Genomic DNA, 14,313 nt, shown 5'->3' on the forward strand with positions numbered 1-14,313 from the left:
TAAAAAAATATGGTTATTTCCTTTCATTCATCAGCTGCCCCAGTTATTTTCACAAAGGAGCTTGAAAGCCAAGTGGCTGAAGAGGGGGGCAGTGTGACCCTGCACTGTGAGCTTTCGAAACCTGCTGTTCCTTTGGAGTGGAGGAAAGGAGAACTTGGTCTTTGTCCTTGTGCCAAGTATGACATTAGACAAGAGGGACACCTGGCTTCACTAGTAATTCATGATGTAGACCCGGAGGATGCTGGGAGTTACACATGTGACACTGGTGTCCATCAAAGCACTGCACAACTAGCTGTGAAGGGTAATCCTGCTAAAACCTGTTGTTTGTAATGGAGTTTCTTCAGTTGCAGATTAATTGACTGAAATGTTGCTTGTGTAAAAGACCTACTGCTGTAAACAGTTAACGAGAACATAACTTATATAAAAATAATCTTTCATTCTATCCAGTTTTTGCTAAAGTTGGTTGTTTATACATTGCTAATAGTGTCTGATGAAAACCATAGATGCAGAAGAGGCTTTTTTCTGGCACTTTGGTGTGAGACTCTCTTCCACCTCTGCTACATGCTTTTTGATATTAGTAGGTTTAGTTTGAGTAGTTTTGTGTGTGGCGGGCTACAAATTGAGACAGCTTTTTCTCAGTTGTCTCTAAAAAGTAATGTCTCCTCCACCTCCACTGTTGCAGCCCAGCCCGTCCTTTTCAAAATCCAGCTGCAGAACCTTGAAAGACAGGAAGGGGAGAGCGCTAGTCTTCGTTGTGAGACAACAAAGCCAGGTGCCAGTGTTGTCTGGAGGTGTGGTGACAGGCTGCTAGCATCTAGCAGCAAGTATCACCTGAAGCAGGAAGGAACTGCCGTCGAGCTTGTCATCTATAAACTGCAGGGAGCTGACTCGGGAGAATACTGCTGCGACACAGGCAACCAGAGGACTTCAGCGGTCCTCACCGTGCAGGGTAGGAGCTGTCTCTTTAAGACCTTTTCATGCACCCGCTGGAGTCCCATCTTTCTCCGTGTCCTCCACTACTCCAACACTTGAGCATGAAGTGCATCAACCTTTCACCTGGAGTTCCTGTTTGCTGTCTTCTTGACAGCATTTAAATTATTTCTCATCACACGTGTGTTCTTGTTCTTCACTGTTTTCAAAGCACGTGTAGATTTTCACAAAAACACTTTTCTGTTGAGGTTGATGACTCATCTCTTCTCATCATGCCTGTCTGTGGTCTCTTTCCACTTACAATAACACACTCGTTAGTGTTTTTCTTCCTTTGCTACTCACAATAACAGCTCAGAAGAAATCTATGTATATTTAATCAGACTTTGATCACAATCTGATATCTTTGTTAAGAACTTCACACGATGAAATGTGTTTGTCTAACAGAGTTCGAGGTTAACATACTGAAGTTCTTGGAGAGCTGTGTTGTATACGAGGGAGAAGACGTCCGATTTGAATGTCGGGTTTCTCATGATGAGGCACCTCTGGCCCAGTGGAAACTCCAGGACGTCCCACTACAGAATAACGAAATGAACCTGATCAAGTCTGAGGGCCGGGTACACAGCCTCACACTCAGAGGCGTCACCACAGCTGACTCAGGAACGGTCACTTTCACAGTGGGTAACCACACTTCCACTGCTTCTCTGACAGTCAGAGGTAAGGGACATATAATACATTTTATTTCTGCGGACTAGAATAAATCCTTGCCATTCTTTAGTAACATCATCTTCCTTGTGGGACACCTTCCCTCTATCTTTCAAAAAGCATACCAAAAGATGGATGCTTGTGATTTCCTGAGGCTCTCTTTCTTTCACTTGTTACCCATTCATCTACCCTACTGTCGTATTTGTATTAAATCTGCACTTTACTGGTTATTCCACCATATTTCTGCAGTATATGCATGTTCACTCCTTTTTCCGTAGAACTAACATTTCCTATTTACTTTTCAATGTAGTATTCATATTCCATTGTTCACATTGATCAATATGTGTCCTTGTAATTCTTGTTTACAGCATCATCCCTTTTTTTACTCTTGATTTCAAATAACTTGAAGCACAACGTAAAAATGTACTCGAGGATTGATTACGTTATGTGATTCAATAATTGAAATTCTGCATTTTTGTGGTGGCCATGGGGGCGAAGATGCTGACAGATATGTCTCCATATTTTAGTCTTGTCTGGAAACCTTTGGTGCATGTCATCACCCATCATTTCTCCCCCTTCTTTCCTGTCACCTCTGTATTGTCCTTCCTATAATAAAGAAATTCTTCAGAATGTCAGTAGTGTGTAAGTATTTTAGGTATTTTATAGTAGGACACTTCCTCTGTGTTGTTGTACAGTATGATGCTCACAAACAATCTATTGTATTTTTAAACAGCTTAATAACTTTAACATGAACAAATGCCTTGATGAATGTGATTGGTTTGTTTTTCTGATTCAGTCTGTGTTTTATCTCAACACAAAAATGGAGTGTAGATAAACCAGCGATCTAACAGTTGTTTTCATGCTCTGTTTCAAGCTTCTTGTTGTTATGGAATTGGTAGAATTGTGAGTATAAATAATGTTGGCGCAGTGTGTTTGAGGTGGTTGTGTTTCCCCAAGCAACCTTTGAAATTATTCATCCTAACTGATAATGGTCTCTCTGGCAGCCGCACCTGTACTATTCAAGAAGGAGCTGGAAAGTCAGGAGGCCACAGAAGGAGACGAGGCCACCCTGTCCTGCGAGACTTCCTGCCCTGACTGCAAGGTGTCCTGGCTGAAGGGCTCAACTGTGCTCGCCCATGGAGAGAAGTACAGTGTGGAGCAGAGAGCAACCACTCACATCCTGGTCATACACAAGCTGAACATGAAGGATAGTGGAGAGTACACCTGTGACACAGGGGACAAGAAAAGTGCAGCTACCCTGACGGTGAAAGGTAACAGCACTGCTTCATCTCATCCATGTCACTTGTCTTCTCTTGTCTTCATCCTTCCTGAAGTTCATTTTACATTCATCCAACCATCCATCCATCCCATTATCAAGTGGAACAGATCCTCCACTCAGCATCTATTTCGCTTGGATTTCACAGCTCTTGAGTTATATGTATGATGGCATGTATTTTGAGTTTAAATTAATTATCCGTTGTTGGCTGCGCTTTTATATTCTATTTTATTTATTACTTTACTACTATTTGGGAGTCATTAAATTCTAGATAATTGATTTTAATGAAGGTTTGCTCAGCTGTTTGGTCGTCAGCTAGAATGGTTGATCTCAGAGTACAGAGCATCCATGCTCCTTGTTACTGATGCCTTCTGAAAGGTCAAGAGATCTGATCACTCACCTCCCATCATCCCATTCACCCTCAGAGCATGTCCGCATCATCCGAGAACTCTGCGATATCTCTGTGACCACTGGGCAGGATGCTGTCCTTGAGGTGGAGCTGTCACACTCGGGCGTGACAAACGGGGAATGGTGGCTTGGAGACAACCTCCTCCAAAATAATGATCTAAATCAAATGAGCAGCCAGGGCAGAGTGCACCGTTTGGTCCTCAAGATGGTGACCACAGATGAATCAGGGGATGTTGCCTTCGTGGTGGGAGAAGAGAAGAGTGTGGCCTGTCTTCTGGTGGAGGAGAAACCCAAAGGTAAAGGAGATGACATGGTCACTAGAGTTTACTCCTAACATCCATCTCCATCAACCACCCAACAGCTTTGTCTTGGCAAATGGAAATATGCTGGCACCATCAACTTCCATACTCTTAGACGTGTTTTCAATTCTTTGCATTTAGTGTTTGCTATAAATGTTAATACAAATATTGTAATTTAGGGGGATAAACTACTTACTATTTATAAATATTGAACCTAAACTTTGTATTTCTAGAATATGTATTTTTTTTTTTTTTTTACAAACTTCAAAATTATGTTTCTGATGAAACTGTCCTATGTGTATTCACTGTGCTGTAAACAGCATATAATACTCACTGCATGCATCCATGTATGTATGTTTATAGTATTGAAAATATTAATGCCAGGGCTGTAAAAGAAGGAAAATAAAAGAAAAACTGCATATAAATCCTGCCATTAGTAAATCTAGTTTTGGGTTTTCCATATTTACAGTGCTAATACTAGAGAAGCCACACGACACTGTGGCAGTAGAGGGTGAAACTGTCACTCTGGCCTGCACCATCTCTGATGCCAAGGCTGCCGTCACCTGGATCAGAAACAATGTGGCCATCCAAGCAGGTCTCAAGTATGACCTGAGGACCGACGAAGCATTCCACCAGCTTCGTATCCACAACCTGGTGCCTGAAGACTCAGGAACATACACGTGTGACACTGGAGATGCACAATGTGATGTCACCTTGACTGTGGAAGGTAAACAACGATTCCACCTATTAAAAAAAAGTGTCTTTCCAGGAATATCGACTGAGATTGAAATGGAACAGATTCTTGAACTTCCACTTCTCAATCACACAACCAGTCTGGCATCCCTGTGCATCAGCTAAACTTTTGTCTTCAGAGATGTTTGTCTTGTCATCTCAACTATCTGATGCCAAACTTTCCATCTCATCATCTGATGCCAAACTTTCCAATTTTAAATTCTGACCAGGTGCCCCAGTGTTCTTCCTCAAAGAGCTCAAGAACGAGGACGCCATAGAGGGTGATGATGTCACCCTGAGTTGCGAGCTGTCTAAGCCAGGTGTTCGTGTTGAGTGGAGGAAAGGAGGCATCGTCCTCCAGCGCGGTAAGAGGTGTGAGATGAGACAGAAAGGGTGCATTCAAGAGCTCTTTTTACCCAACCTGGAGCCTGAGGACAGTGGCTACTACACCTGTGATGCAGGAGACCAGCTCACCACAGCTTCTTTGGCAGTGCAAGGTAGCCTACTTCAATACTGTTTTGTCGATCCTCCATTAGTTTGAATACAGTAATTCTGACAGTATTCTTAAATGTATTCTTACAAATAGAATAGTAGGTCTGGATGTTGCATGGTGGCATTTTTCATCTATTGTTTATAATGTTTCTCTGTTGAGTTGATTTAATGCTAATAATTAGTAAGTTAGAAGCTCAGTTTTTGCACATGTGTATTTTTTACCATAACAGTGAAGGAAGTCTTCATTGTACTTGATCTCAAAACCATCGACGTCTTTGTTGGGGAATGGGCAACCTTCTCCTGCCAGCTGTCTGGTAGAGCACCTGGCAAGGTGCAGTGGTGGCTGGATGGCACCCTGCTGGAGAACAGCCTGTTTAGTGAGATAGGGCTGAGCCAGGGACACATCCACACACTCACCTTAAAGAACCTGGCCACAGATGACTCCGGCACTGTCACGTTCAACGCTGGCACTTTAACATCTGCAGCCAAGCTCTTAGTCAAAGGTATCGCATTATAAACATAATCCATTTTAGCAGCAGACCCTGCAGAATTTTAATTCTACATTTTATATCTTACAAACGCATTTGGAGCTTATTTTAAATCCAAGATTGTGTTGCAATTTGCATTTAATGCAGTTCTATTCTTCATGAAGAATATGAGTAAATATAAAATGAAGGTTTTTCTGCAGGTTTCCATTAAAAGTGTGAAGTTCATGAATAGATTAATAATAGATATTTCCACATTTCGGTGCTTCATCATGCATGAGCAGCATTGTTTCTCATACCATTAATTATAATAATAATAATAATAATAATGCAGTTCCAGGCTGTATGCTTTGATACAAACATTGGGTGCAGCACCACTGCAAAGTTTTATTTGAGTAACACGCCAAAACCAGTTAGATATGCCAGTGAAAAGATACGATCACCAATTCATTTTAATAATGAACTCATTTTTTCTGCACCTCCTTTTGGATTCTTTCTAAATCCATCCTATTTCGTTTATGTTGGGTTGCAGAAATTATAAATCAATGATAATCACGATTATGTTCCTCACTTTTGAGGTCACAATAATTATCAACAGTAATCACTGCTTGCACACCTTCGGGAACAAAGTCGTTTTAACACTCTTGAACCTTTCCTCCACCTAATTGTACAAATCTTCTGATCAAAATAATGTGTGACATGTGATCAGGATTTCTTCTTTAAAATATGAATACTTTTGGACCTGCTGACGTACTCTGTGTGGAGTTTGCATATTCTCGTTGTGCCTGGAGGTGATCCTCCAGGTTAGGTTAGTTGGCGACTCTAAATTGTGTGTAGGTGTGAATGTGAGTGTGAATGGTTATCTGTCGGCCCTGTGATTGACTGGCAAAACTGTCTAGACTGGGTCCAGCCCCTCGGTGACCCTCACATATGAGCAGGTATAATGCATGAATGGATGTCTACACATGACATGACATACCATTACATTGCGGCTCTACAACTTTTGTTTATGTTAACACTTACTTGTCTTGTGTCTGCTGGGATTTGTTGTTTTCTCTAAACAGATTCAAGGCTGTTATTACCAAATCACACACATATATATATGTATATACAGTATATATATATATATACATATATATATAAACAACTAAGAAAAGTGCCGTCTATTGGAGACATACGCATGGATTGTGAATGACTGCCAGTTACATCACTGGCAGATCATCAGCATTCCTACATTGTCAGCTGCATTTTAGAGTCATTGAATACTTCAAAGTGTTATGATTGCTATTCATACTTTATTGTGTTTGGAAAGAAGAGATCAGTTCTTCACAGAATGCTGGAAACATACGTCTATCATTTGGGATCCCTCAAATGTTTTTTTCAGATCATTCAAGCATCATCGTGATTATTATGTGGTTTAATGTGCAGCCCTAAGTTTATGTGTCCCTTGTAAAGTACATTGGTGTGATTGGCTTCAGTGGACTAAGTGATTTTGGTGATGAAGGTTTCATCAGTTTTATTGTACAGAACCACTGAATAGTGTCAACAGAAGTGTAGGAAATATGAAAGTGCTGCTCCACCCATCCATGCAGGCCGGCTGCTGTTGAATACTCATGTTCCATGTATCTCCACTATCCCATTCCACCAAGCTGTAACCTTCAAGCACTAAAACCTCTAACTTCCCTACACCTGCCTTATCAGTTTGGCATTTCTATTCACTTACAGTACAACCCCCCTCCTCTCTCATCAGCTGCCTTGGTTGTGACCGTTACCCTGAATCTTGACAGTTGGGCTTTTTGACCCCTTATTAAGACTTTTAAGATACCATGACACGTACAATTACTGGACAATCCATAAAAACACAATATCATTCACATATGAATACAGTGCCCCCTTCCTGATTTCTTCTTTTTTTGTATATTTGTCACACTTAAATGTTTCAGATTATCAAACTCATTTTAATATAATACAAAGACAGACTTGAGTGAGAAAAAAATACAGTTTTTGTATAATTATTCCATGTATTGATGGTAAAGAGTTATTCCAAACTTTGGAACCACAACTGTAATCAAACATTTGCGATGTCAGACAATGGGCCCTATCTAAGCGGTCTGAAACGCAAGTCTGACACACGAAGGATAGGTGTCTTTGTGGGCTCAGACACTGTTATTGTTACTGCTATTATAACGGCGGATAAATGACTCTTGTGCCCGACGCATAAGGGTGGGGTGTTTTGCATCAAATGGAACTGCTGCGTTCCTGTGGACTAGAGAAGCAGGTGTACGCACGTTGTGCAAACACTCCATACAACTAAGCATGCACCCTTAAAATAGCATCAAAGTAATGCACCACTGACTTTAAACCAGGTTTTAGCTGAGCAGTGGCGCAATTGTTTTCTGAAACACCATAATAGCACCAGGGAAACTTTCCACCAGACCACGCCGCATTTTTCCGCTGATACGCCCAGGGGAGCACAAGTCAATTTCCTATCTTACCGACGTGCTTACCTGGCGGAAAGGTCTGCTGTGTGTCGGGTGGAAAATAGCAATGATACTTGCATTGATGTTGAAAGTGCAATGCGTTTGTCCATTGAGTCTTTTATATTGCTGTGCAGAATTGTTTGAATTGAGCCACATTGTTGGTGTTTTTTGTTAAATGTGAGACAAGCTTTTGTGTTCTTTATGTACAACAGTAGTTTGTGTCTTACTGCTCGCCTATGTGTGCCATCTTTGCCCAGTGTCCTTCTTATTGTGGAAACATGAACACTGACCTTAACTGAGGCAAGTGAGGCCTGCTGTCCATTACATTAGATGTTATTCTGGGCTCTTTTGAGACATACTGGATGAGTCACCGATGTGCTTTTGGTGGAGTTTTGGAAAGGTTCACCACTGTTTGATCTTTTCTCAATATGTTAATAATGTCTCCCACTGTGGTTTGCTGGAGTCCCAGAGCCTTAGAAATGTCTTTGTAACCTTTCCAGACTGATTAATGGCAATTATTTTCTTCTTCATTTGTACTTGAATTGATCGCAGCATCATGTGCTGCTTTTTGAGACCTTTTAGCCTGCTTAACATTGACAGACAGTTTCTGTTTAAGTGATGTTCAGATTGAACGGGTCTAGCAGTCATCATTCCAGTGTGTCAGGTGAAATTGAACCCAATCATCAATTACATTTGGTAATTTGGTTGATTGAGTATCCAAGGGGGCAATTCATTTTGATAGTTTTTACCTTCAATAAATTAAATAATAATTTAAAAACTGCACTCTGGTTGTATTTGTCTAATATCAAAATTAGTTTGATGATCTAAAAAAACACCTAAGTGTGACAAATTATTATTATTGCAAAAAAAATATTCAATTCAATTATATTTGAAAAAAATCAGGAAGGGGGCAAATACTTTTTCACAGAACAGCACCTTCAACATGCTTTTGGGGGTTATAAAGCCCATATGTCATTCATCATGTCCTGCACTTATTCTTATATCTTAATGGTCAAGTCCTGACCTAATGACCCCTGACCCCAACCTCAGATCCCACAGTTGAAGTGGTGAGCGATATGGAGGACCTTCGGGTGCTTGAAAACCAACCGGCTGAGTTCATCTGCCAGTACTCAAGACCGGTCAAGGCTCAGTGGAAGAAAGACGGGCAGCCGCTGCAGCCTGACGGCCGAAGGGTGTTAGTGGAGCAGGACTGGACTGTGGCCCGCTTGTACATTAGCCATGTGTCCGCTGAGGACAGGGGCACATACTCCTGTGAGGCAGAGGGGACCTCCGCGGTCGCTTCACTTTATGTGGAAGGTGAGCTTCCCTCCACATGGAGGAACACCGCCCTCTAGGGAGTCTCCCTGCTCCCTCGTATCCCACAGTTTGTCTGTATGTGGCCAAATAAAATGATCAGTTGGTGATCAGCTTAAAGTCGACAAATCCCAAACTATTTGACTTCCTAAACATTGCAGTCTTCTTAAAATCATTATTTTTTTTTCTTTCTTTCTTTGTTAATTCATTTTTTCCATTTGTTTTCTACAGGCAAACCTATTGACATTGTCCAGGGCCTGGAGAATGTAGAAACCTTTGATGGAGGTGAAGCGCTGTTTGAGTGTGCCATCTCTCGTCCTGAAAGCAAAGATTTCCGCTGGCTCCTTGATGGGAAACCAGTGAAGGAATCCCCGAATGCAGAGATTGTGACGTTTGAGAATGGTCGCCGTCATCTGCTCCTGCTGAAAGAGTTGCGAGTTAAAGACAGTTGCACGGTGACTTTCAAAGCTGGCACAGCATCCACGTGTGCCCAACTCTCTGTCAAAGGTGAGTCATCCAAAGGAACGCTTCAAGACTCTGAAGTTGCATACATAGAATTATTTAGCCTGAGTTACTGTATGTATTCTACTACAACAAACTATAACTGACGAAGTTTAACATTTATTCTGTGTGATTCTTTCCTATAAGCCTGGCAGCTGGACGTTGTGAAGGGTCTGGAGGACACGGTGGCTGCAGTGGGAGATAAGGTTGAGTTTTGTGTTCAGCTAACTGAGCGTGTCCCTGTGGAAGAAGTAGCCTGGTATGCTAATGGAGTTGAGATCAAGTCCAGTGACCTCTGGGCTACGAGGGCTGACGGATCTTCTTATCGCCTCGTCCTGAGACGTGCGCCTCTTTTGCCACAGCAGGAAATTACATTTGCTGCTAGAGATGCTCTCTCTTTGGCCAAGCTCACCATCATCAGTAAGTGTTTGAAGAATCCTTGTCTAATTACAATGTTTTTAATCTTTCACTTATTTGTATCTTTATTTTAAAGGATTTTGTTGTTAGGTTTCAGTTACATTTAGGGAAAAAGACAGGCTTCATATGCAACCATGGTTCTCCAAGTGAATCATTCCACTCACTTATGTATTCCAATTAGGTATTGTAACTCCACAGTCTTGATACTTGAGTATACCAAATGTAGTTCTTTGATTATTGTTCATCAAAGCATCTAAGGCCTACGTCTTTCCTTCAGCTGTTCCTGATCCTCCAGAGGACCCGGAGGTCCTCAGTAAGACTGAAAAGTCTGTCACCCTCTCTTGGTTCACCCCTCTACATGATGGAGGGAGTCCCATTCTGGGTTACAGGATGGAGATGCGGCTGGTAGACAGCGCCCTCTGGCTGCCATGTCATTCTGAACCCGTGTTCAACACAGAGTTTGTGGTTGAAAATCTTAACCCGGGGAGCAGCTACAGGTTTAGAGTGGCGGCCATCAACAGAGCTGGGATCGGAGAGCCTGTTGAGCTGCCTCAGACTGTGCAGCTTGGTGAGTGGATGTGTGGTTAAGTTTGCTAAATAGTGTACTTGAGCGTGCTTGTTTGCCAGAGTTAGTTTTTTACATGAGATGGAGATCAAAAACATGTAAAGATTACTTGGTACTTTTTGGCTTAAATGTATATTGTTGTGCTTTTATTTACCTAAAATAAGATCAGATAAACTTAAATTATCCCCCAACAGGGAAATTCACAACACATTACCTTGATGTCATATTTAGACAACTCTACAACTTTACACTGTTCTACCAAATGATATGATAATAGTAGTTTCATAAACTGCTATATAATGTGCGTTTGTTTTCTCATTGTTACATAGAAGCACCCATGAAGCCACTCATTTGCCCAGGTAAGGCATTGTGTGTTTGAAGTTCTACTGTGATTATTCACCTCTGCACATTTATCCTTCCTCAACAATATTTGAAGCCTTCAGGCATGTTTGTCAAACTTAGTTGGAATAAATAGAGTTTTAATCTACATGGTTCAGTAGGTTGTGTGGTGTTGGTGTACTGACTTTATATTTAACAACATAGTAACATTGAAAACATCATTGTGGTTTTAGAAATAGAGGCAAAACAGGTAGAGACTGAGCTGATGCGGCAACCCAGTCTGCCTCCAGAAGCTGCTGAAGAGGGTGATGTCCATGAGCTATGGGAGGAATCGGCCAAGAAACGGCGCATGAGTCGAGAGCCGACTCTGGACTCCATCACTGAACAACCTGAGGAGGACGGGAAAGGTGGGCAGAAAAAATCAGGACAGAAAGAGTTGAAGGCTTTGGAGAAAGTGGAAATAAAATCAGAAGAGAAAGTGCAGGCCATTGAGTCTAAGAAACAGACGGAGTCCAAATTGTACACCAGCTCTGAGGATGAGTCCGGTTCTGGGGGCTCAACGCTCGTCTCCTACCTCAAGAAGAGCAGCAAGTCTTCTGTCACAGCGACCAATGAACCAGAGGCTATGACTACTGAGAGGTTCTTCGCACATTTCCAAATGGCAGAGCAGAGAACAGTGCAGCATAGTACAGTGGAAACAACCATAATTCACCAGACAGGTGAAAAACGGGTGTCTACAGAGGAGAGTAACATCATGGAAATCAGCAAAGAGGATGAGCCTGAGCTCAGAGATGCTGCTATTAAGATTCAAGCTGCTTTCAAGGGCTACAAAGCCCGCAAGGACATGCGCCCCGTCTTTAAAGAGGCCTTCAAAGACCAGACCAAAGAACCTAGCGGCACCATACATCTTGAATGTGTGGCAGAAGGGAAACCTGATAAGGTGCAGTGGATGAAGGATGGAGAACCACTGACGGATGGCAAGCACCACCATATTGATATCTACAATGATGGCACTTGTTCACTGGTCATCACTGCCATCACCACAAAGGATACTGGCGTTTACACTTGTGAGGTCACCAACAAGTTTGGAGTCAGTTCTCACAGCGGTAAGGTCACAGTAGGAACGGCGAGAGAGTCATCTGGGCGACGGCCACTGACCGTGGGCTACAGCGCCGACAGCGAGCCCGAGAGCTCCTCAGGAAGTGAGATGGATGATTCACTGAGGCAGGCAAGCAGACGTCTCCGGCGCCTGTGGCGCACACGTCTTCCACCGGATGTGGAGGAAGAACCATTTCTCAGTGCAGATGAAGGAGATCTGGGTCCTCCAGACCCCCACTCTTACCGGGAGGATGACAATTACATCTACATTCGCTTTGACTCACGGACAGAGGCTGAGGTTGCTTCAAAGAGGTTCCAGGAGATGTTTACAATCCATGGGGTTCCTGTGGAGACCACCATCCAGGAGGCAGGGCTTTTCAAAGTGGAGCTGCGTATTAGAAAGATGGGCTACACGCAAGATGGCACACAGACCCCTACACAAGATAGACAGCCTCCTGCATTATTGACTGGAGCCCCGGGTAAGAAACGTATAGTAGCGGCTGTTAGGATCAATGTACCATTTTTATACACATTCTAAATAATTAAAAGATACAATTTAAAATCATTGATATACTAATATCATCATGTATATTTTTTAAATATATTAATTCACATTGTTCCACTACTTCCTAATTTGACTACTTAGACACATATGTACAGTTAAAGGTCACTTATCTGAAAAATAAAAGTAATGAGCTTAATGTGATGTGTACGTTTTCCACATTCAGCTTTCTGTTCTGTTTTGTTCTTACTATTGTGCAAATATGTTATGCTTTCATTTCTATATTTTTGACTCTCTGACTATTTGCTCTTGTTACCCAGCTGCCCCAGTCTTCTTGACGGAGCTACAAAGTCAGGATGTTCCAGACGGTTATCCGGTCAGCTTTGACTGCGTTGTCATTGGCAAGCCCGCTCCCACCGTTCGCTGGTATAAGGACGGCAAATTGTTGGAGGAAAATGACCATTACATGATCAACGAGGACCAGGAGGGCTGCCACCAGCTCATCATTACCACTGTGCTGCCCACTGACATGGGAGTCTATCGTTGCACAGCCGAAAACAGCAGCGGCATCACAGCCACTAAGGCTGAACTCAGGGTTGACAGTGAGTAAACATATTAAAATACACACGTTTGAGTGCCATGGCTTTAGAATTATTCAATACATTTCTTCTGACTGAAGGCAAAACATTGTAGCATTATTCAAAACAGCTGTTGGCGATGTCTCTGTAACCAGCTGTCTGTATATATTGGCCCTTTTTTGTATTTGGTGGTGAAGTTGTCTTTGGTTCGTGAAAAAACTGGCCAAATGAACACAATATGACATCTCGAGTTAAACAGCATGAGGTGACAAGCATAATAACACAATAATGTAGTATTATTATTAGTATAATTGTTTGATGCTGTACAACCTTTTCACCAGTGTCTTGCAGCTCGGATTATGACACTGCTGCTGATGCCACTGAGACATCTTCCTATGTCAGTGCCAAGGGCTACATGTCCAGGTGAATTTACTATGAATTATGTTTTATGGTGTTTTATTATATTAATAAATACACAACCCTTGAGGTGTGCTGTTTTCCTCTCCTCGACCAGGGAAACTGAGACATTTGAGTCTGTAACTGAAGACGATCAGCTACCACAGGTTGTGGACGAGCTTCATGATGTTCATGTCAGTCCGGGTTCACCGATTGCTAAGATGCAGCTCAGAGTAAAGGGTAAGTGCGTGAACTAATATTAGTAGCCAATCATCTGAGGCAACCAACTGTCTTAACCCTGTCTAAATTCAAGTCAACCAACAGAAAGTTGCCTGTGACCATAGATTGTATTTTCTGAAATACCTGCTGTCTTCTAGGCTTCCCCAAACCCAGAGTATACTGGTTCAAAGATGGCCACCCTCTGCGACCTTCTGAGAGGATTCGGTTGCCAGCAGAAAGAGACGTTCATGGTGTGGAGATCCGGGAGGTGAAGAAAGAGGATATGGGGGAGTACTCTGCTTACATCAGCAATGCTGCTGGCTCTGCTTACTCTTCAGCCCGTCTCATAGTTTTGAGTATGTATGCAAATTCCAGAATTGTTGCCTACACAAAAATAGCATACTGTATTTACTTTAATCTTTAAAAAGATTTTACAAATACAGTAACAACTGTATTTTGCAACAGGTCCAGGGGAGATTATGCCACAAGATAAAAGAGGTAATTTGAGATGAATCCTAAACATTTGGCACAGTTACTGTAGTTAGTAGTAGGAGTGATGTTATATGTGACTGTGTTTTAT

General features: G+C 42.1%; 1 protein-coding gene across 1 annotated transcript in view; it reads left to right on the plus strand.

Moving 5' to 3' along the window:
• The window catches only part of obscnb (obscurin, cytoskeletal calmodulin and titin-interacting RhoGEF b), a 59,165-nt gene that overhangs the window by 32,759 nt on the left and 12,093 nt on the right, over positions 1 to 14,313 (plus strand). Inside the window, exons 43-61 of the mRNA XM_084008167.1 lie at positions 35 to 301; positions 683 to 949; positions 1,375 to 1,644; positions 2,637 to 2,903; positions 3,334 to 3,612; positions 4,085 to 4,342; positions 4,578 to 4,844; positions 5,070 to 5,342; positions 8,855 to 9,121; positions 9,350 to 9,625; positions 9,767 to 10,039; positions 10,314 to 10,604; positions 10,931 to 10,960; positions 11,174 to 12,517; positions 12,861 to 13,142; positions 13,460 to 13,541; positions 13,633 to 13,754; positions 13,892 to 14,089; positions 14,199 to 14,231. Of these exons, the coding sequence (XP_083864293.1) occupies positions 35 to 301; positions 683 to 949; positions 1,375 to 1,644; positions 2,637 to 2,903; positions 3,334 to 3,612; positions 4,085 to 4,342; positions 4,578 to 4,844; positions 5,070 to 5,342; positions 8,855 to 9,121; positions 9,350 to 9,625; positions 9,767 to 10,039; positions 10,314 to 10,604; positions 10,931 to 10,960; positions 11,174 to 12,517; positions 12,861 to 13,142; positions 13,460 to 13,541; positions 13,633 to 13,754; positions 13,892 to 14,089; positions 14,199 to 14,231 (5,346 nt within the window). The remainder of the gene's footprint in view (positions 1 to 34; positions 302 to 682; positions 950 to 1,374; positions 1,645 to 2,636; positions 2,904 to 3,333; positions 3,613 to 4,084; positions 4,343 to 4,577; positions 4,845 to 5,069; positions 5,343 to 8,854; positions 9,122 to 9,349; positions 9,626 to 9,766; positions 10,040 to 10,313; positions 10,605 to 10,930; positions 10,961 to 11,173; positions 12,518 to 12,860; positions 13,143 to 13,459; positions 13,542 to 13,632; positions 13,755 to 13,891; positions 14,090 to 14,198; positions 14,232 to 14,313) is intronic.

The sequence above is a fragment of the Eutrigla gurnardus genome (genome assembly GCF_963514095.1).
Source record: "Eutrigla gurnardus genome assembly, chromosome: 4".
NCBI classification, from domain to species: Eukaryota; Metazoa; Chordata; class Actinopteri; order Perciformes; family Triglidae; genus Eutrigla; species Eutrigla gurnardus.